This window comes from Bubalus kerabau, chromosome 15 (genome assembly GCF_029407905.1).
Source record: "Bubalus kerabau isolate K-KA32 ecotype Philippines breed swamp buffalo chromosome 15, PCC_UOA_SB_1v2, whole genome shotgun sequence".
In the NCBI taxonomy this organism is placed as follows: domain Eukaryota; kingdom Metazoa; phylum Chordata; class Mammalia; order Artiodactyla; family Bovidae; genus Bubalus; species Bubalus kerabau.
In genome coordinates, this window is record NC_073638.1 from 66,490,899 (window position 1) to 66,514,329 (window position 23,431).

Genomic DNA, 23,431 nt, shown 5'->3' on the forward strand with positions numbered 1-23,431 from the left:
AACTGTATCTCTGCTCTCTAGAGAGTAGTTCTTTGGGGATCATCCTGTTTTCCACTTGTGACAAAGCCCAGTAGAGTACTGGTTTCTCAGGTGGTAATTCAGAGGCAGTTGTAGTAAAAAGTGGCGTCTTAGCCATTTCGCAAGCCCTTTATTCTTGCCATACTTAAAGGGGGGGGGGGGAAATTTGCTGCAGAGAAAACTGACCTTCTGTTAGAGCATATGGTTATCTAGCAATCAACATAGGTAAACAGGAAGTCTCCATGCAGGAAGAAAGGATTATAAATTAGGATCCTTCTCTAGCAAAGGATGAGTCAAAGAGGACTTTGCTTTTGCTGAAGCAAGGATTCCATGAAATCTCACCCAACTGGATCCATCCACCCACAGGGCATTGAAGGGGAGCAGAACATGCCAACCCCAAAATATGTCTCTTTGGCTTAAGGATCATCTTGAGTTGAAGTCAATCAAGATCCAGCAGACTCAGTAAAGCTTTTTGAGCATGATCAGTCTCTCAGTCATGTCTGACTCTTTGCGACCCTATGGGCTAGAGCCCACCAGGCTCCTCTGTCCATAGAATTTTCCAGGCAAGAATACTGGAGTGAGTTGCCATTTCCCATTCCAGGGTATCTTCCCAGCCCAGGGACTGAAACCACATCTCTTGTACCCCCTGCATTGGCAGGCAGATTCTTTACCACTGTGCCAGCTGCGAAGACCTTTTTTACCTTCTTCTTAACTGTCTAAAAGAATTTAAAAAGAAGGTCTGTATTTCTGGAAGAAAACTATTACCAGACGTAACTTTTTCATCTGAGAGACTTACCAGCATGGCAGGGCAAACATTTATCTACTAAATATCTGCCCTTCTTTTCTTCCTATGAATTGCCTTTCTCCTCTTGAAGCCCTAAACCCCGATCCCTTTTCTTAGCTCAGGATGATATATACGTCTTGATTGCCTGGCTGCCTTTGTGTCTCAGATCTTTGTGGAGTTCCTGTACATATATGCATAAGTAATTAAATTTGCTTTCCTCCTGTTAATCTGCCTTTTTATTACACAGGCTATCATCCAAGAACCTAGAAGACCAGGGGAAAAATTATCACCTCCTCCTCCAGCATCTCCTTACATTCTCTGAAGAGAAAGACAGACACAAGGAGAAGTATAGAGCAGGGTATGGCAACCCCACCTCAGAGAGGTCTCTGGTTGCTGTGTGATTCAATGCTACACTTTCACCAGCTGGAGGACTTTAGAATGAGGGCTGGACCTCAGACAGGCATCCCAGGGGACACAAAAGACCTTCTGTCAGGGGTGTAGTGACCCCCAACAAGTCAAGATGAGAAAATAAATTTGAGAATTCTAAATAATTTTCAACCACAAGAGTTAAGCATAGGTTGGAATAGAATGATGATTCTATTCTTTTCTATCTGATGAAAAATGATTGGATAGATAGAAAATATACACTCTTGTTATTATATATTCAGTTCAGTTCAGTCGCTCAGTCGTGTCTGACTCTTTACGACCCCATGAATTGCAGCACACCAGGCTTCCCTGTAGGTTGGTGCAAAAGTAATCATAGTTTTTGCATTGCTGAAATTTGCCTTTGATATTGGAATACCTTCTTAAATAAATGTGGTTGTGTTATACATCATTTTAATGCACATTTCCTGCTTTATGTTTTTTTGGTTAAGGACTTATTACTTGCTGTTTATTATATATTTCTTTTAGACTGTGGAAATGATGTTGGACTAAAAAGTAAATTCAAGCAATTTTCTCATTCGAAATCAAAATGGGTTATATAGCAGTGGAGACAACGCACAACGTCAACAACTCACAATATCAACAACACATTTGGTCCAGGAACTGCTCACCAACATACAGTACAGCGGTGGTTCAAGAAGTTTTGCAAAGAAGGCAAGAGCCTTGAAGATGAGGAGCATAGTGGCCAGCCATCCAAAGTTTACAACAACCAAGTGAGAGCCATCATCTAAGCTGATCCTCTTACAACTAAATGAGAAGTTGCCAAAGAACTCAACATCAACAATTCTATGGTTGCTTGCCATTTGAAGCAAATTGGAAAGGTGAAAAAGCTCGATAAGTGAGTGCCTCATGAGCGAACCACAGATCAAAGAAAAAAAAATCATCGTTCTGAAGTGGCATCTTCTGTTATTCTACACAACAACAATGAACCATTTCTCAATTGGTTTGTGACATGCAATGAAAAGTGGATTTTATACGACAACCAGCAATGACGAGCTCAGTGGCTGGACCAAGAAGAAGCTCCAAAGCACCTCCCAAAGCCAAACTTGCACCACAAAAAGGTCATGGTCACTGTTTGGTGGTCTGCTGCCCATCCAATCGACTACAGCTTTCTGAACCCCGGCAAAACCATTATATCTGAGAAGTATGCTCAGCAAATCAATGAGATGCACTGAAACCTGTCAGCAGAATGGGCGTGGTTCTTCTCCATGACAACATCAACCGCATGTTGCACAACCAATGCTTCAAAAACTGAACTACCAAGTTTTGACTCATCCACTGTATTCAACTGACCACTTGCCAACCAACTACCACTCCTTCAACCATCTCGACAACCTTTTGCAGGGGAAAATATTTCCACAATCAGCAGGAGGCAGAAAATGCTTTCCAAGAGTTCCTTGAATTCTGCAGCACAGATTTTTATGCTACATGAATAAACTATTTTTTGTTGGCAAAAATATGTTGATTGTAATGGTTCTTGTTTTGATTAATGAAGATGTGTTTGAGCCTAGTTATAATGATTTAAAATTCATGGTCTGAAACCACAATTATCTTTGCACCAACCTAATACACAAAGATTACAGATAATATTGTTGGTGGATCACGGGGCACTGTTAATAGAGGTGGCCTCTTAGGACAAGAATATGTAAATAGGTATCTCATGTGAGAGGCAGACACTCTGTAGCACAATCTGAATGTTTTTCCACGTGTTTTTATCACTTTCTCAATGTAAGGATTAAAACTAAGAATTACCAAAAATATACTTGCTGAGAAACCCCTCTATTTTCATCTCCCACTGACCCTAAATGTTAAACAACCAGAACCCCATTTCCTCAGGCTTCCTGGTTAAGCTTTTTCTTTGAGGCTTGGTAAGCTTGGTCATTGCAAACACTCACCCTGGTGTGATCTCCTCTCCACTTCACTTTGAGCAGAGGGAGAAGAAGCAGGGAGACCCAGCCTGTGACGGGCAAGCATGTTACACGGGACCTGCTGCTTTGGGGTCTGCCATAGCTCTGAGGTAAAGAGGAAGGGGATGGGCATGAGGGAGCCAAAGTGCCAGCCTCCAGTCCATCTGGGCACAGCCAGGCCCAGAGAGGGTATCTCTGGCACAGAGATCAAAGAGATGGCCTTAGCCTGGCCCCCAAGGCACTGAAAGTGCTCAGTACCGTCTGAGCTTCCTATCAGCTTTAAATCAGTAGGCAAAATATGGCTTCAAGAGAATAGGACATGAAACAGAGTGGTCTAGCATGATTCTGACTTACTCATGCCCCATCTCTCTCTCTCTCTCTCTCTCTCTCTCTCACACACACACACACACACACAGGCTCGTTCTATACACAGAACCGGGGTCTGACTGTATAGCCCAGAGCTGGTATCTCCAGCCACGAGTCTCAGCTACTCGCTTTTGTCCCTGAAAGCCTGGGTCTGTTTAGAAGGAAAGAGGATTGCAGAGAAGATTAAATTAGATACAATAACTTCCGCTAAGCATCTGACACAGAATAGCAGTACTGTCCTTTCTTCTTTCTCCCTTCCGGTCAGCTATTTCTGAAATAACACAATGCTTTTGAAAGAATTCAATTGACTGAAAGAGACAACATGAACCCCTGTCAAAATGAACTTTCAGACCTCTTGGAAAATGTGGCAGACACTCTCCAGTGAGACTCGGATCTCTGGACTCTTACATAACAAGTTACATAAGGGGCATCTTATTTCCCTGGTATGCCCTCTGGGATTATGGTGTACAGGCTAAGAGCACAAGGAAATTATGCAAGTGTAATCCTGGAAAACCAGCAAACAAAACAGGGACCCATTCAAGAAGCAAACCAGCAGTATGTTCCAGCGGCTCTCTCAGAAGCCAGAAACTGCCAAATGTCTTAAAACACAGGTGGAGCACACGTGGTTGCGAGTAGGGGAGAGAATTGTCTAAATATTGTTTAAATAGTACATCGGGGCACCAAACCATGTGAACAAAGGCTGGGACTGTGACAAAGCAAGGTCTCAAAGTTCTCCTGCACCTCTAGCCTGCATATTAACCTCTTCATTGCTGCCTCCCAGGCAGGTCCATGGCATGGGGTGAGGGAATAGGAACTAAAGGTCAGGGCACTCTACCAACAAGCATGAAAGTATTTCAGTGTTTATTTGTTTCTTATTGTTTCATCTCCTGGTTTATTAACTAGTCTCGGGCAGAGGTGGCCTCAGTCCTCTAATACTAACTTTAAAAGTATAATTATAACCCAACTATGTACCCCAACATATTTCTTTCCAAAGGATTCTGTGTTTTCAGAGTTATTGAGAACATATAACATAACCAGAAGCTGTGATTCCATAGTGATTCCCAGCTTAGAAAATGCTTTATCCCTCCAAGTCACTTTCATATCACTATCAACACACATACGGTAAAAGCTGATTGTTTTTGCTAAAGATTTCAATATTTTAACTACCAACTGTGTGGTAGTCCTGGAAGAGAAGCATTTCTGGGATTGTCTTATTAATGAAAATGTTTGAAAATAATGTTAAAAACCCACCAATGCTGGGAGCATCACAAGCAACAGATTCTCAAATACCTTGGAAATCAGAGTATAGCAAGGAAAAGAGCAATTTTTGCACATCAAGTTGACAAAATAGTTTAAAATTGTGATATCTAGGATTGGCAAGGATGTAGGAAATTAAACATGGGAGTCTAGATTGGTAAGGCGGGTGGAAGGAGGGTTAATTTTGTAGTTTTTATCAAAATTAAAAGTATGCAATGCTCTTTGATCCCCTGGAAATTTTTTTCTTAATATCTGTCCTAGAGAAGCATGCAAGCCTATGCACAAAGATGTATAGTCTTTGCAGAATTGCTTATAATAGTAAAATCTGAGGAATAACCTAAACTCCATCAATATGGGATAGCTAAATAAATTCTGATACACTTTCATACAATGAAAGACTGCATCTGTTTTAAAGAATGATGTATCACTATTTGGAAAAATATACAGGATATAAATATATAAAAATTGTATACTCACATGTACACTTATAATGCATGGAGAAAAATTCTGGAAAGAGAAGTAAAAAATGCTCTTGGGTTAACTCTGGGAATGGAAGAGGGTTTCAGAGCTGAGTGTGTGTATACATATATTTGGTAGGCTTTTTTTTTTAGGTTTTGACTTTTGAAACAACACTATACATGTGTCTTGCTCTATAGGTAAAATTTATTTTGAAGAATGGTGAATAAACCATCTAAAATGCCTGGAAGAGGACAAAATATTTTTTTTTTAATACAGTAAAGTATTACCTTTTTAAAACACAAAACTTAGAAGCTGTCCTTAAGAGAGGAGTTATCAGGGAGGTCATAAGCCTGAGTGCTGAATTTACTTCCAAGCTTACCCCATACAGATACTGACAAAAGACAACCTTTTGTCCAAAATGATTCTGAGGTTTATGCCCCAAAAACAAAACAAATAATCTAACCAGAAGAGACCAGAAGGAATATACTTCCTGGAAAAGTGAGTACCTTTTATTTTCTTCTCTGAAATTAGGAGCAAATGGGGCTTCCCTGGTGGTCCAGTGGTTAAGAATCCACCTGCCAATTGCTGGGGACACGGGTGCAATCCCTGGTCCAGGAAGATTCCACTTGCCGTGGGGCAGCTGAACCCGTGCGCCACAGCTACTGAAGCCCACGTGCCTAGAGCCCATGCTCCACAAGAGAAACCACCGCAAGGAGAAGCCCACGCACAGATACGAAGAGTGGCCCCGCTCGCTGCAACCAGAGAAAGCCCTCACGCAGCAACAGAGGCCCAGTACAGCCAAAAATAAGTAAATAAATCTTTTAATTTTTTTTTTAATTTTTAAAAAATAAAATTAGAGGAAAATGCAGAATCTCCTTTCCTAGTCTTAGTTCCACTTCCCCTTGGTCCGTAACAGAGGCCGTTGTATCCCATTTACACAGGAGTTCATGCATGAGAAAATACCAGCCCCAAACTGGTCCTGGTCACTTCGGTTCAACCCCTGGGACATCTCCCCCAGAATGTGGTAATAATGATTCTAGGATGGGGCTGCAGCTTGCAAATGAGACTTTCATCATTATCCTGCTCTGACAGATTGTAAGGGCTCAGGTAAGTCACAAAAACCACGCCAATGTGTCTACAATGTCAGTACCCCATTTTCAAAGGGGGGGGAACCCGTTATCTGTGCCCCAGAATATAACAATTAATAATAATAATAATAATAATATCTGTGCACCAAGATCTGACCGCTTCATTTTGAGACACATACACACACACACACACACACACACACGCATTTCATAGCAGATGAAATGCTTGAGACCCAAGGTACGTGGCTGAGAAGCAGCCCCACTATTAACTCACACCCCACTGTTCATAGCGGCACTGTCTGTAGTGGCCAGCACATGAAGGCAGCCTGCGTGTCTATGGATGGATGGACAGATGGACGGATGGAAAAGATGTGGGGTGTGTGTGTTGAGTGCTGGAGGCGGGGGTGGGACAGAGAGCTAGGGATGGATTGTGTGATATTGCTTGTGTGTGGAGTTTAGAAAAGTGACGCAGGTGAATTTATTTGTGGGACAGAGACAGACTCATGGATATGGAAGGCAGATTTGTGGTTGTTTGGGGAGCAGGAGAGGGACAAACTAGGAGTTTGGGACTGGGCTATACACACCACTGTGTATAGAATGGATGGCCAATGGGGACCTACGGTATAGTACAGAACTATACTCAATGTTTTATAATAACCTATAATGGAAGAGAATGTTAGGAAAAAGGATATATATATTTTTAAAATATGTGTGTGTAACTGAACTGCTTTTCTCTGTATCTGAAACTGAAACCAGCACAGAATTGCAGACCAACTATATTTCAATAAAAATTTTTTAAAAAGAACTCAGACTTCCATCTTCTATCATTTAAAAAAATACATTTGACATCTGAGACCCAAATATAATCAAAGATATTAATTTGTTCATTCACGCATCCATTCAGATGGTACTGAGCATCTGCTCATCCATTACTGAGCATCTACTCATCCATTACTGAGCATCTACTCATCCATTACTGAGCATCTACTCTGGTCTTGGCACTTGAGCATCTACTCTGGTCTTGGCACTATTCTACATACCACAGAAAGAGCAGTGAACACCATAGAGGCTTACCCAGAGAGAGATCATAAACAAATAATGTCATACAGTGTAAGTACCACAAACCACTGTGGAAAAACAATGGAGTGATGCAATGGGACAGAGAGTGACGGAGGACCATTTTATATAAGCAGGTCAGGAGGGCACATTTGATCAATGACTTGAAAATAGTCAGGGTGACCATGTGAAAACCCTGGGATATGTATTCTGAGAGTAAAAACAGCAAGTGCCAAGGCCCAGAGGCAGGAGCGAGGTGGTAAATTCTAAAAATAGCAAGGAGGATTTCCTCACCTTCACACAGACAGGCAAATTCGGTCGAGTACATATTTGATGTAATTGAAGGCATTTCCCCCTGAAAACGCACATACAGAAACATTCTCCTTACAGCCCAAGACCCCCGAAGCCTTTTACTCATGGACCCTGGTGAACAACCTCTGGTCCTTCTCCAACCACTGAAGATTGTCGCTCTGGATACAGCATGGCTCCAAAAGCCTGAGTCATGGTGGCCATCCCTCACGGGGTAAAAGAGACAAAGAGGAGACCACAACCCTTCCTCAGGCAACCTGCAGGTTCTGGGGTTTCCAAAGGAACGTGAGCCCCTTCCCTCAGCTGTGTGTGCGTGCTCGGTACTGTCTGACTTTTTGTGACCCCATGGCCTGTAGGCCCACCAGGCTCCTCTGGCCATGGAAATCTCCAGGAAAGAACACTGGAATGAGTAGCCATTTCCTTCTCCAGGGGATCTTCCCGATCCAGGGATCGAACCCGAGTCTCCTGCATTGGCAGGCAGATTCTTTACCACTGAGCCACCTGGAAAGCCCGTCCCTCAGCTCGGGGGACTAAGACATTAGGCTGGGGCAATGATGAGCGGGATCAACTGTGGGCCTGACAACCGCCCTCTGTATATGGCAAGAGCTTCTGGGTCCTGACCACACTGACTGGGTCCCATTCCCCTGCCCTCTGAGCTGGAAGTGACCCAGGGGCACTTTTCATCTCTAGAAGGTAGTAAGAGGATTGAACCCCTCAATGAGGCTTAGCAACTCTGTTTCAGAGAGACAGCAGGTAACTGTCAAATATCTATGGTTTGTCTCTAAGTTGAGTTTTGAATGTCCCAGAGTAAAAACTGAATAACAATAATTTAAAAAATAATAAATAGGCAGATTTAAGCAGCGTGAGGAATCCAAGCAACCCAGTCCACGATGCCTACTTCTCTGTTTCCCCTGCCAGCTTCTCTCAGGTCCCCACAGGACTCTCGGCGTTAAGACCATCACACCTCATAATTCTTGCTAAATAACAGGGTTCCAATTACAGCTTCACCATAAAACACTTCATAAAACGTGTGGACTTGGCTCCTGCTTTTGCAAACGCAAGCTGGCCCCCTCCTTCCTCTGCTCAGCACGGCATATACCTTCCCACTTTCAGAGACCTCTGCCCAGGCCTGAGGAACCCCTGCTACTGCGCTGCTCAGCGAATCCTCTCTGCAGGGGAACCCTTGGGTGATTCATTTCTGTTCTCCAAGCAAGTTATGAGAACAAACGACTCTAGGGAGCAAACCATGACAGCATCCAGGAGGGTTGGAGCCTCACACTGTGAAACTCTTAGGACAAGGAGGGATCAAAGAGAACAGGCAGGGTGGCGGGATTGAAACTTACCTCCTGACACGCAGTGCACCAAGAAATCTCCACATGGGCCAAGGAGCAGGAGCTAGCAGAGATGACTGTGACCCCCTTACCCACCAGGCTCTTTCCTTGTCTCTTAGAAAAATAGTTTTTTGTCTGTTTTTCAGGTTACATAAATAATATGCACTTTGTTTACAGAAAGGTACTTTAAAAATCCCCAGTAAATCCCACTGTCAGGAAAGTCTAAGTAATAGCTGATGTGTAGACCAAGCATTGTATTCAGCGCTTTATTTTCATTTAAACCCACTTGCTGATTTAAACCTCATAACCACTCTATAAGGGTGACATTTGAAGACCCATTGTGCAGATGAGAATACTGAGGCACAGAGAAATTAACAACTTATTGACCAGAGACATAACATTTGTTACCCAAATGTTATTGATTGGAGATGTAACAATATTCACTTACATAACAATTCATCAGCCACAGGTTTCTGTAAAAATCCCCTGGTCAATAATGTGTTAAGTTACTCGCCAAAGTTTCTTAGTTATTAAGCAGAAGAGCTGGAATGCAAACCCAGATCATATCCTTAATGCGTTTTAACCACAACTGCTTTCCATTCGAGGCGTCCATCCCTGCCCCAGCTCCCAATGCTCTGGGGTCCAGCCACCATGTTCCAAGTTCCTTCTTCCCCAGCCCTCCACCCTTTCTGAGCTGCCCTAAGGACTACATATTCGTCAAACTTGAGAGAGGCCACCTTTCAGTCCGCTCCAGGTTATGTGGGGCATCTGGTTATACACGGGACTGTGGGGACACAGTGGCCACCAGGGGTTTGGTCTAATGGCAGAGGTGTGACATATGAGCTAAAACAACTAGCAGCAGAAGTGTGACCAGACTGCAGGCTCCTCGAGGGCAGGTTCGCATCGTATTCACTGCAGATCCTTAGGACGCAGTTAGCAGCTATTTGTTGAGTGACTGAAAGAGTAAGATAGTAAGAATCTTGGCCCCTGGTTCTCTTCGGAAATCATAAAGAAGTTGGGGATGACTTTCCAGGTGAAGTGACAGTTCAGTTGAGACTCAGATGCTGGCTGCTGCTGCTAAGTCACTTCAGTCGTGTCCGACTTTCTGCAACCCCATAGACGGCAGCCCACCAGGCTCCCCCATCCCTGGGATTCTCCAGGCAAGAACACTGGAGTGGGTTGCCATTTCCTTCTCCAATGCATGAAAGTGAAAAGTGAAAGTGAAGTCGCTCAGTAGTGTCTGACCCTCAGCGATCCTATAGACTGCAAGCGACTAGGCTCTTCTGTCCATGGGATTTTCCAGGCAAGAGTACTGGAGTGGGTTGCCATTTCCTTCTCCAATGCACGAAAGTGAAAGCTGAAAGTGAAGTCGCCCATTCATGTCTGACTCTTAGTGACCCAATGGACTGCAGCCTACCTGGCTCCTCTGTCCATGGGATTTTCCAGACAAGAGTGCTGGAGTGGGGTACCATTGCCTTCTCCGCAGATGCTGGCTAGGATATGACAAAGCAGAGAAGAGACGCATGGGGGCAGGACGCCCCATAGCTGACTCCATGTGAGTGGACCCAGATGCTCCCAGCAGAGGCTCTGGAGGCAAGGAGTCGGGGCTGGGGAGGGAGTAGGGAAGATAAAGCAGGCTTAGGTTATCCTGGTGCTCCAATGCCAAAGGAAGAAGGGGAGACTTTGGAAAAAAAACATGTACCTGAAGATAAAGATTTGGGAACTGACCACTTCAATTAACTCTCCAAGTGGGAAAACAGGCAAAAACAAAGACCTTAAAAAGGATGAGAGCTGAATCTCACAACTACTTCTGTGGGGAAAGAGAGGAAGAAGAATCCTTTAAAACACAGGCAGAAAGGAGCATGCGAGAGCAGGGGAAGCATGAAGGTGTCATGAGGAGTGATCTTAGGGGGTTTCCCCAAAAGCAGTGTTACTTTTGAGCACTTCCACTAAACAGACAGACTCAGTACCTCAATACAATGCGTCCCCTCCCTCTATCTCAGTGGCCTTTAGACTGCCTTAAAGATTAGAATTCTTTCGAACTGTGGTGCTAGAGAAGACTCTTGAGAGTCCCTTGGACAGCAAGGAGATCCAACCAGTCAATCTTAAAAGAAATCAGTCCTAAATATTCACTGGAAGGACTGAGGCTGAAGCTGAAGCTTCCAAACTTTGGCCATCTGATGAGAAGAGCCGTCTCATTGAATAAAACCCTGGGAAAGATGCTGGGAAAGACCAAGAGCAGGAGGGGCCAACAAAGGATGAGACGGTTGGATGGCATCACCGACTCAACGGACATGAGTTTGAACAAACTCCGGGAGATAGTGAAGGACAGGAAAGCCTGGTGTGCTGCAGTCCATGGGGTCACAAAGAGTTGGACACTTAGTTACTGAACAACAAAGATAAGAATGCTCACAAGCCAGTTGACTCTTGCCCAATACCCAATTCAATAATGGCGGCTGCCTAGAACAATGTATAGAGAAGGATTCTGAACTGAATCCAGATTCAAGGTGAGTTCTATGCTTGATTAGCAATGTTTGTCAAGGACACGATACTGAGGAGTGCCCATATTTGCCATCTTTCTCTGAGTAATTTGCATATACCTTCTTTCTTAGATGTTGACTTAGAGCAGAGACAGTCTATTTATCTTTGTGCCAGGGAGGAACTAGGACATCAGAGAATGGTGTGGTCAGCAAATATTTATTAAATGAATTATCACACTCATTTATTCCTAAGAAAAATGACAACAAAGAAGCTGGGTGTGGTGAGCTTTAGGACATGCAGAAGTGGCAGAAGGGGCCTCTCCCTCTGAAGCCAGCTTTCCATTCTGACCCTGCCAAGGACTGTACTCCCTGTGATGGTCTGGGCTCCACTTGGGTTGAGCTGAGGCCGCTCTCATTCAGAGAAAGTGCCCAACCCACCAACAGCATCCACAAGTTGCCCTGTGGGAGATGCTGAATTCACATAGCTGGTGGATTCTGGGACTGATGGGCACAACCTCCCTAGGAATAGGACTGTGAACCGAGGCTAACACTAAAGCATTCCTCAGGCATCTGCTTCTGCAGAGAAGAGATGAGGAAAGTCAAAAGCAGAGACATGCCTGCCTTGGCTTCCTCTGCTGTTGGTGAAAGAACTTCCAGCCATGAGTCAGGCCAATGGACACTTATTTCTGGGGTGTCTTCCCTCAAGCGTCTATTGATGGGAAAACCCGATATTCCTCTTGGCTGTCACTCAGCTCTCAGCAGAGTGCCTTGTATGTAGTGGGGTCACCATAATAAGACAGACATTTAAAGACTTCCTGAGTAGGTGGGGAGAAAGGCTAGAGGGGACAGAGGAAGCACGTGGTTAACTGCCAAAGGAACAGATGGACATGCATCAGTGCAATCGGAAAGACAAAGGGACGGACGAAACAGTTTGGGACAGAATCACACAGGAAGAGGACGTGGGCTGAGCCTAGAAGGCTATAGGTAGACACTGCATAGGGACAGAGAAGTGGAGACGTGCATCAGAAGAGGAAGGGGAGGGCAAATGCCCAGGGGCGGGCTGGGAAAGGCAAGGTGCAGGAACAGGCAGAACCATGTGGGAGGTGAATCTGGGAGCAACAGGCAGCAAAATGGGAAGTCAGGATGTGAATGGGAGCACCTAGAGAGTGAGGAATAAGGCCAGAATTACGGTGTATACTATATGGATGAAATAAAGATAAAAACCAAGGCCACATTAAAAGGGAGAATCAGAGACTTCCATGGGGGTCCAGTGGTTAAGAATCCACCTGCCAGTGCAGAGGACATGGATTCGATCCCTGGTCTGGGAAGATTTCACACGTGGTGGGATGACTAAGCCTGTGCACCATATCTACCAAATCCCACACTCTAGAGCCTGAGTTCTGCAACAAGAGAAGCCACTGCAATGAAAAGCCTGTGTACCACAATGAAGAGTAGCTCCTGTTCATCACAGCTAGAGAAAGTCCGCACGCAGCAACGAAGACCCAGCACAGTCAAAAAAAAAAAAAAAAAAGAATAAATACACAAAATAAAAATAAAATTGAAAAAAAGAAGAATCAGGAAGGAATCAAAAGCACAAAGAGAATCAAAGGCCAACATTCCTGGGAACAAGAAATTAAATGATGGCTGAAGTTGCAGTTTTCTATAAGTCCTTAGAAACACAGATTCTTTACATAGCCTGCTAACCACCAAACCTTGTTCAGCTAATGTCCAGGTCCTGGAAATCAATAATTCAGATGGTTTTCTGCTTTGAAACCTATGAAGCTGTCTTCTTCATCTCTGGTCCTTTCCTCCCTTCCTTTTGTGGGGAAATGAAAATTGAGGGAATGTCCTTCCCCTCCAGATTTTCAGTCTCCTTTGCTCCGAACAGTCACCCAGGGACCCGAGAAAGTCCTGGACTCTCTTATAGTGGAGTTACGTGTCTAAGGCACTTGCTGTTCACAGGACATCTTCATTTAAAGGAAGCCTGACTCGGATGCTTAGATTTTCCATACATTCTTCCACAAGTTTGTATTTGCTGCTTGCCTGCCTGGGAGGGGACAGAGTGGATAACCCACAGTCCTTGGGCTCAGGGGGGCTTCAATTTAGCTGCTGAAATGGCCATTCTAGTCTGTTTTGTACTTATCTTTGCCCACGGAGGGACAGAAGTCTTTAGTTGTAAAAATGGTCTCCAGATGTAGAGTCGTTCAGTCACTACATTATATCTGACTCTTTGCAATCCCATGGACTACAGCATGCCAGGCTTCCCTGTCATTCACTATCTCCCAGAGTTTGTTCAAATTCATGTCCATTGAGTCAGTAAGGCTATTTATCCATCTCATCCTCTGCCACCACCTTCTCCTCCTGCCTTTAATCTTTCCTAGCATCTGGGTCTTTTCCAATGAGTCAGCTCTTCACATCAGGTGGCCAAAGTACTGGAGCTTCAGCATCAGTCCTTCCAATGAATATACAGGGTTGATTTCCTTTAGGATTCTCTGGTTTGATCTATTTTCTGTCCAAGGGTCTAGGCACAAATCCCACCTCCACCACTTATGAAGTAAGAAACTTGGAATGAGTCTCTTCATAATGTCTCTGAGCCTGTTTTTCTTCTTTATGGAATGTAACCCCTGAATGGGATGACCCATGCAAAGGGCTGAGTTCAGTGCTCACCACATGGTATACACTCAAAGGTTATCTTCCAGGATGTGCCAGCAATTACTGGAAACTCACTACTGATGTTTAGGACTGACAATCGGAGGACAAGACAAATATTTCCCAAACCCTAGAGGCTGAGTGAGCCATTAACTTTTATTAACCCTTCTTATTTATAGATGGAGAAACCAAGAGACTCTCTTATTCCTTGTTTTATCTTGCTGAGTGAGAAGGTGGAAGATGATATCAACATTTTTTTAGTATCTATAGCAAGTCCAGCATGGTGCTAGGCATGTCCTAGACTTGATCTCTTTTAATCCTCAACATCAACCCACAAGGTACAGATGTTTAACTTGGATCAAGTGAGAAGGTAAAGAGCGATTGAGTGTGTGAAACTTACCCAAAGTATCCTAAAGCTACTGCAGAAGTAGGATTCAAATCCAGGTCTCTCCAACCATCTCAGATGCTTTCTTGCTCCTGACTGGAACCAGACCTGAACCCCTGCTACCTGGCGATCCTTCCACAAAGGCACTGGGAGATAAGATTTCATCCCAATGTGTCAATTCCAAGTCTTAACATTGGCTGCAGCAACAAAACTGCTGCTGCTGCTGCTAAGTCGCTTCAGTCATGTCCGACTCTGTGCGACCCCATAGACGGCAGCCCACCAGGCTCCCCATCCCTGGGATTCTCCCGGCAAGAACACTGGAGGGGGTTGCCATTTCCTTCTGCAATGCATGAAAGTGAAAAGTGAAAGTGAAGTTGTCCAGTCGTGTCCGACTCATAGCGACCCCATGGACTGCAGCCTCCAGGCTCTTTCATCCATGGGATTTTCCAGGCAAGAGTACTAGAGTGGGTCGCCATGATGTATTAAGTACTCTTAGCTGCTCCAGCAAGCCTGATTAGGAGGACACCCGGCTGGGGTTGGAGACTCTGGTCTAGACCCAGACTCTGGGGTAGGTGACCTCCTAGCAGGCATTGGAAGCATTCTCCACTAATGGCCTCAAAAGCATAATGGAAGGAGCCCTAACTCCATTCTTGGGACCACCCTATATCTTGACTGCACCTCCCCTCTGGGAGAACATACTAAATCCAATCCACATTTTTATTTTCTTTTAGACATTTTCTTACAGGGTGAACCCATCTACCCACTATCCTCATAGCATGGAGTCAGCTGACCCAGTCTTCATTTGAGGGATTAATCATGATAGCATACTAATGATCACTACTGTGTACCCACTCTGAGTCAGGTACTATCCCCAGTAATCCAAAGAAATAGACACCCATCATTAGTTCCATTTTATAGATGGGAATACTGAGGTTTAGAGGGTGAGATAGGTTAATCAAAGTCAGGGAAATGATTGGTGGCACAGACAGAATACAACCCAGAAGTGCTTTCCTTAGGAGCCCACGCTCCACTCCCTGTGCCATGCTTTCTCCAGGGCAGCTTGCCAGCCTCCCATTCCTTCCCCACCTCCCTGAATGACCAGCATGTCTCTGCTCCCACAGATGGCACATCAGTTCCTCCTGGGACTGTGGAGTCTGAAGAACACTCCAGTGGCTCCCCAGACCAGAGCCTCTTCCTACTAACATGTGCACTCAGCCCAGTCAAGAAGAACTTAATAAGCCAAAATCCATCTGGTTCTCAAGTAATATATTTAATGACCTCATGAGATATAGTACCCAGGTTCAATCTCTGGGTCAGAAGCTCTTCTGGAGAAGGGAATGGCAACCTACTCCAGTATTCTTGCCTGGAAAATTCCATGGACAGAGGAGCCTGGTGGGCTACAGCCCATGGAGTCACATAGAGTTGGATACGACTAAGCGACAAGATTGCCAGGAGAAATATCAATAACCTCAGATATGCAGATGACACCACCCTTATGGCAGACAGTAAGAGGAACTAAAAAGCCTCTTGATGAAAGTGAAAGAGGAGAGTGAAAAAGTTGGCTTAAAGCTCAACATTCAGAAAACGAAGATCATGGCATCTGGTCCCATCACTTCATAGCAAATAGATGGGGAAACGTGGAAACAGTGTCAGACTTTAATTTTTTGGGCTCCAAAATCACTGCAGATGCTGACTGCAGCCATGAAATTAAAAGACACTTACTCCTTGGAAGGAAAGTTATGACCAACCTAGATAGCATATTCAAAAGCAGAGACATTACTTTGCCAACAAAGGTTCGTCTAGTCAAGGCTATGGTTTTTCCAGTAGTCATGTACAGATGTGAGAGTTGGACTGTGAAGAAAGCTGAACACCAAAGAATTGATGATTTTGAACTGTGGTGTTGGAGAAGACTCTTGAGAGTCCCTTGGACTGCAAGGAGATCCAACCAGTCCATTCTAAAGGAGATCAGTCCCTGGTATTCATTGGAAAGACTGATGCTAAAGCTGAAGCTCCAGTACTTTGGCCACCTCATGCGAAGAGCTGACTCATTGGAAAAGACTCTGATGCTGGGAGGAATTGGGGGCAGGAGGGGAAGGGGATGACAGAGGATAAGATGGCTGGATGGCATCACTGACTCGATGGACATGAGTTTGAGTGAACTACAGAAGTTGGTGATGGACAGGGAGGCCTGGTGTGCTGCAATTCATGGGGTCGCAAAGAGTCAGACATGACTGAGTGACTGAACTGAACTGAACTGAAGCAGCTAACACTTGAATTGAATCTGAGATGCAGTATCATTGTGAGTACTTTGTGTGTACTTTTGAAATGAAAAGACAGAAAACTGCATATGATCACAATTTTAGGAAAACTGTACATTACATCAAGATGCAAGAAAAAAAAGGCACAAAAGGTTCCCAGTGGCTGTAATGGTAAGATGGTGGATAGATTTTAATTTCTTATTGATTCTTTATGTTCAAACCTTCTACAACAAACATGAATTAACCTTTAGAATGAGAAACAAAAGTTAAAAAAATAAACTGATTGATCCAAAAAATATGTCTTCATTATTTAAAAGACAAAGAATAGTTAATCTATAAGTAGCCTCATTGCACATGTTCCTGCAGCTGGCTGCTTATATATCATTCCTGGTTAGGAATTTACACCCCCATGTAGCACTACTCAATTTCCAAGGCTGCCTCTGATGCAAGGAGAGGAATTTCAGGGTTGGGAGTGAATTACCTTAACCCGTCCCTGGCCCCGTTCCAGTTGGAACCACAGACTGCTGCAGAGGAAAGGTTTAATGACCAAAAGCCCTGTGACGCAGTCAGCCTATTTTTGGCTGGCAGGTGGAGTAGGTTAGCTCTTTATCCACTCTTGCCTTGGCCGATCCTCAGAGGTCACAGAGATGAGGCATTTTTATCCTGTCCCGGTGCCAAGGTTGTCCTTCTAGAAGCCATTCCAATGGTGGAGGAAACAGCTAGGTTCCAGCTTGCTTCTCCAAAGGACTGGTACAATTTTTTCTCTTTCTCTTCCTAATAGTATCATCTCCATTTAGATTGATAAAAATATCTCAGAATGAGCTGCACCAAACCCGAGACAGAGAGAGAGGGAGAGAGAAGGGAGAGGGTAGGAGAGAGAAGGCAAGTTGCTCTTATTTTGTAATAAACATAACACACACTTTTCACTCCAAGGATTAGGCTGGGAGTGAGTGGGCTAATGCGATGGTAAACAGCGCTGCAGAAGTAAATGAGAATTCAGGGGGTGAGAGAGGATGGACCTAAGCAGGAAAAGTGAAGAGCTTGATCAGGGAGTGAGAAGCCCTATCGACATGATCGGGAGGCGGGAGCCTGCAGGTGAAAGATGGCCAGTGATTATCCCAGCCGGTGGGGGTGGCCAAAGGACCCTCAATAATAATAGCAGCAACAATACCATTGATAGTAATGGTAGCTGATATGTCCAAAGCACTTACTCCAGGTGTCCTTCCAAGCATTTTATGCCTACAACGATGCCGGGAGGTCACAGAGGTAGGTGCTACTCTTATCCCCATTTGACAGGTAAAGAAACTGAAGCTCCCAAAAGTGCGGTTATCTGCCCAAAATGACAGAGTAAGTGGGTTTTGAAAATCTCAGCCTAACTTCAGAAACTTTGTTCTTAATCACAATACTCTTCCCCAAGAACAGAAATACTCTTCCCTAATACTCTGTATTGGTCCACTGCTTTGGGAGTTTCTCTTTGGCTCTAATGCAGCGGCTCTTAAGCAGGGGCAATTCTGTAGCATCTGTAGACATTTTTGGTTGTTACAACCAGGGACAAGGGATGCTCTTCATGGACAGAGGCCAGGCATGCTGCTAAACATCTCCCCAAACAGGGTTAATTGGCTCCAAATGCCAACATTGCCAAGGTCTAGGAACTCTGTCCTAAGGGATGACAGAAAAGAATCCAGAACGGGCACTGGGCAATTCTTTACACCTCTCAGCCCCAAACCCAACACACTCCCCAGCCCCACCCCACAACACATCTGAGGTTGAGCACTAGATACCAAGGTACTTGTCTGCCCCCACATGTACACAAACATATACCAGAAGACAGACTCAGCCCCACCAGAAACATGACACAGCTTCCAGGAGCAGCGATTTCACTCAGAATTTGCTCAATGTCTTCATTCTAAGGTACACCTTGTCCCCATATTTTAATATTTCTGAAAATGTTTAATTTTAATTAATGTAGTTCCCTCCTCACCCATGTGGTGTTTTGAAATCAATGGAAACTCATAAATGATTGCATACTAGAATCATTTAAATGGTAATTTAAAATAATATAACATACAGAAATAAACACAGAGATATGATAGAAGGTGGTGTAAAATGTGCTTGAATGTCAAAGACAAAACACAAGCCTTCAGAGGATTTCTGCCTTGCAGCAGGCTCTCTCACCCAGTGGGAAGTCACAATCCTCCCCCTCATTGGAAGAAAAGTTCAAAGCATAGACTTTATTCTTAGGATGAAAAACAGCGAGTATCCAGAGGGTCTGTGATGATGCCAACCATGGTGGGCTGCCCTCCTTCTCCTCCTTTTGGCCCTCAATGCCCTCCTGTTGCACTTCCACCCTCTTCATCTCCACGGCCCCTTTTCTATTCTCTCCCGTAACTGGCCCCTTTTCCGGTGATTAGCACCTGGGGGCATTCGGCGGCTCACTGGGAGGGCAGCACCCATGGGTCCTGCCTGCTGACCGTCTTGTCTGACTGCATGGGTGCTGCAGATCAGCGGGGATTGGTCAACACATGACTCTGGAGTGAGCAAAGTCAGTTACAGACGGAGACTCAGCACCTTGGCTGACTATCTCACTGGATATGGGAAGGTAACTCTGCTCAGTTTTCTCAGACAGAGAGTGGCAGGGGATGATCACAGCACTGCCCACTACAGAGCTGTTTTCTCTCTTTAGATGTTAAGTAAAATAATTACGTGAAAGTAATCATGTGAAACGCACAGCCTCGCAGCAGCTGTTTTAGTCTTCCGAGTGAGTTGTAAGACATCCAGCCATGGTGATTCTAAAGCCTCCAGAGCCTTGTACTCTTTGGATGTTTACACTCTGGATGTTCTTGAATTCAACTTGATGGTTGAGTGCCATCAAGTAGACCAAACTGAGGGAGCCTGTAACTTTTTTTTCCAAATTCATACTCACAAAACTATAACCAACCCATACAATATTACTAATTGATTTTTAACAAGGATATTAGGGGCTTGTGTTGCATTGTCTTATAAATGTACAGGGATAAGGTCTTCCACCCCACTGGTGTCCCTGGAGAGTAGAAAGGTTCATTTGGAGAGAATCCGCTCATGTTTACGTGCTTCTCTAGCCAAATGTTATGGCTGTGTGTTTGCTAAGATTAAGACTCCAGGCAGTGACCAGGGCTCACCTGGAGTTCTGGGCAGAATGTCTTTGGTTCGGATGTGAGCAGAGAGGGGGTGCATTCTAGGACAGCCTCTTTGGGTCAAGAACACATGGCATCTTTTCTTTCCAAGGCAAGGAAATCCAAGGACCCTTCTCCACCACTTGAAAGGAAATTGGTTCTGAAGGTCTAGAATATCACTTCTCTTATTGCTTAGGCTTGCTTGAAACATTTAGGGCAAGCAGGTGAATGGCATTGAGAGTGGTAAAATTTCTGAGAATTTGGTGAGAAGACAAAGAAAAATGAGGGAAAATCAAAATGGAAGCAAGTCTTTTCTTTCAGAACTTTTCCCAAACATTACGTCCTTATGTTAATTTTATTACTTAGTAGAAACTAAGCTTTTAATAATACATTATATGTTTTAAAGTATTGTTTAGGTAATAATTAACAAACTCATTTCACGTTTTTGGCAAGCATTATATGTACCTCTGGTGACAAAAAGGTTAAGAGTTTCAAAAAGTAAATTCAAATCTGTTTCACTTAATTTTAGATCCCTATTAAGGCACCAAATATAAATTGTTGTTGTGTCTGATTCAGTCGTGTCTGACCCTTTTGAGACCCCACAGACTGCAGCCTGCCAGGTTCCTCTGTCCATCGGGTTTCCGAGGCAAGAATACTGGAGTAGGTCACCATTCCCTTCTCCAGGGGATCTTCCTGACTCCAAGGATAGAAGCTGGGTCTCCTATATTGGCAGGCAGGTTCTTTACCACTGAGTCCCCAGAGAAGCCCAACAAATATAATGACTTAGATTGGACAGGAGTGGGCTTTCTGCAAACAAGTGCATTTGGACATCATAGGTGGCAGTATTAACTGGATTAAGTAACACTGTAAAGAGGTAGCAAGTATTATAAGTCTGTTTATATTCATGGGCCTGGCAACCCCATCTTGGGACCAATGTCCAAGAAAAGTGGATTCAATTCAGACAAAGATGATTACTTGTAGCACTATGTAGATAATAAGAAAATCAGAAACAACTCAGTTCATTCTCTCTGAAAGGTGAAGCAAACAATGCCACAGCAGTAGCGAAGTATGACAACGCCCTTAAAAGATGTAATCTCTTATCCATGTTTCCATTTGTCAACCTCGTGCCTGTCCACGCAGCTGCACATAGAGCAGGCCCTTCACACAGCCCACATAAGACAAGAGTGGACTTAAGAGTAATCACTAGGAGTAGAAGGGACTTTAGAACAGGAATTTACAGTAAATGATTTGAGTTCCTTTTCTTAAAAAAAAAAAATAATGGAGGGGGATAATCTAAAAAACAGATATAAGACTGAAGATATAAAACATGGTCCCATATATTATCCTACATTATGACTAGAAAAAGATACATTTGAATAGAGATTATCTCTGGTTGAAGGAATTACAGGTGATTCTGCCCCCTTATTTATACTTAAAAAATTTTTAACCATTGGTTATAATAAGCATATAGAACTTTTATAATTATAATATTAATATCCTTTAAAATGAAACTATGAACAAATGAACTTTAAGAAATTAGTTTAAAGCAGTGAGGAGAAGAAATAAGCCAAAATATGAACAGAATAAATCATTTAAATGAATGTAAAAAATGAAAATCATTAGGTTTTTCACAACTTGGTAGTGTCAAACACATACAGAGAGTCCTTGCTCAGAATCTGACCTTTCCACACTGATCTCTTTTTGATTTCCTGAATTATGGCTATCAGCAATTTCTTCTTCATTAGACTTTTAAAAACATCTTTTTGGGCTTCTGCAAATATAAATCAATGTATAAAAGGATAGAGTATTTGAGTTACCGTCCCAATTCTAGTAAATCCTAAAACTGAGCCCAAAACTGATAACAAACACTCAATAGATACACTTAACAAATTAACAACAGCCATTTCTTCCCAATTATGGAGAAAATTGAAGAGGAATGATTTGAAGAGGAAAAATGACAGGAGGCGCTGGTGTTAACACCTACACTTTGTGTTGCAAGAGAGAGAAGAAATGCTAACAGGGTCCCAGAGTACAACACTGAACCAAATACCTTATGTATTTAGCAACATCAGAAAGTGTCTTTCCAACATGAAAACCAAGCCTGCTGGCTTTCCCATCACACCAAGTTCAGGTCACAGAGCAACACCAGTTAAACACTTTTGCTTTTAAATCTTTGAACTGAAGAGCTTTTGCCGCAGGGTTAACTGACAACACCGTCTTAATGAAATTGTACCAGGTACTTGCTTGCACAGGGAAATACAGTTATCATACACCAGGTAAACGGCAGAGCTGAGATGCATAGGCTTTTATCTGGACCAATTCCTTCAGCAATGATTGCTGAAAATGCTAACATTCGCTCCTCTAGAATCCGGGATTCAATGCGGGTGACATCCTCATTAAGGACTACGCTCACATCTGGGTGCTTAAGTTCTTCAAGATGCAATCACAGATGATGATTTTAGTACAAGGTACAGTTTTTCCAAGTCATCACTAAACACCTTATTAATATGTTATGTAAGCAGTCATCCATGGACAGAGGAGCCTGGTGGGCTACAGGCCACAGGGTTGCAAAAGAGTCAGAAATGACTTAGTGACTAAACAACAACTAAAGGAGAACACGTCTATATGAAAACGTATGAATATCATTCATTCATTCAACACACACTCATTGGGAAGGGACCATGTGCCTGGTTCATCGCTAGGCATCAGGGTGCAGGGAGCACACATTTTCTTCACCAGTCTGAAACATTTCAGAACCAGTTGTTTTCTGATGAGCAGATTATATTTCCCAATTTTCACTCCTTTCTTGACACCTCTACATTTCCAGGAAGGACTTGGTTCACAGAAGGAAGCACATTACCTCAATCCCTGGAGAAAGCAAGTATCTTTGCCAGATACCGAAACAGGCTCCAGTGAGTAACCCATTGTTCCACCTGTCATTTCTCTTTTCCTCCAGGAATATAAAGTGATTCTTCCCTTCTCGTCGCCCCGCACAGCCCAGCCCCACCCCATCCCAAGACTCCTGACCTGACCATGCTCTCGTCTCCAGGAATGCGCTGGTCCCGTAGCGCGGGCGTGAGTTCTGTCTTGCATCTCGGTGCTGCTGTACCTTGCAGGAAGATCGGTCAGGTGCTTTAAAGTTTACCTAGCCGGTGTCCCGACGTCACAGAAGTAACAAACTGTCCTACTGAGTGTATACTTTGGCTGAAAAGTGCCAAAGTCACTAAGTGTTTGAACATTGTGTAATTACTGGAGTTTGAGAACTCGACAGGATCATCTTAGACCTCTGATGTCCCTCTCCTTTCCATAAGCAAGACCTACACCTCTTTCCTCTCAGGGTTTTGTGACTTTTTCACCCAGTGAGCCCAGCAGCTAGTTGGCAAGCCCCAGTCACTGTTACCACACTATCCTTCCTTGGCACTTACTCTCATTCCTCCATTACTAGCCGTACACCCGCTGTGATCATTAACCACTCATTCCCGGGCAGC

At 43.8% G+C, this 23,431-nt stretch overlaps 1 protein-coding gene across 1 annotated transcript in view; it reads right to left on the reverse strand.

Annotated features, from left to right (window-relative positions):
* SLC1A2 (solute carrier family 1 member 2) overlaps positions 1-23,207 on the reverse strand; it is a 98,746-nt gene extending 75,539 nt beyond the window's left edge. Inside the window, exon 1 of the mRNA XM_055547761.1 lies at positions 22,971-23,207. Within this exon, the coding sequence (XP_055403736.1) occupies positions 22,971-22,978 (8 nt within the window). The 5' untranslated portion in view covers positions 22,979-23,207. The remainder of the gene's footprint in view (positions 1-22,970) is intronic.
* Between the last annotated feature and the right edge of the window lie 224 nt (positions 23,208-23,431).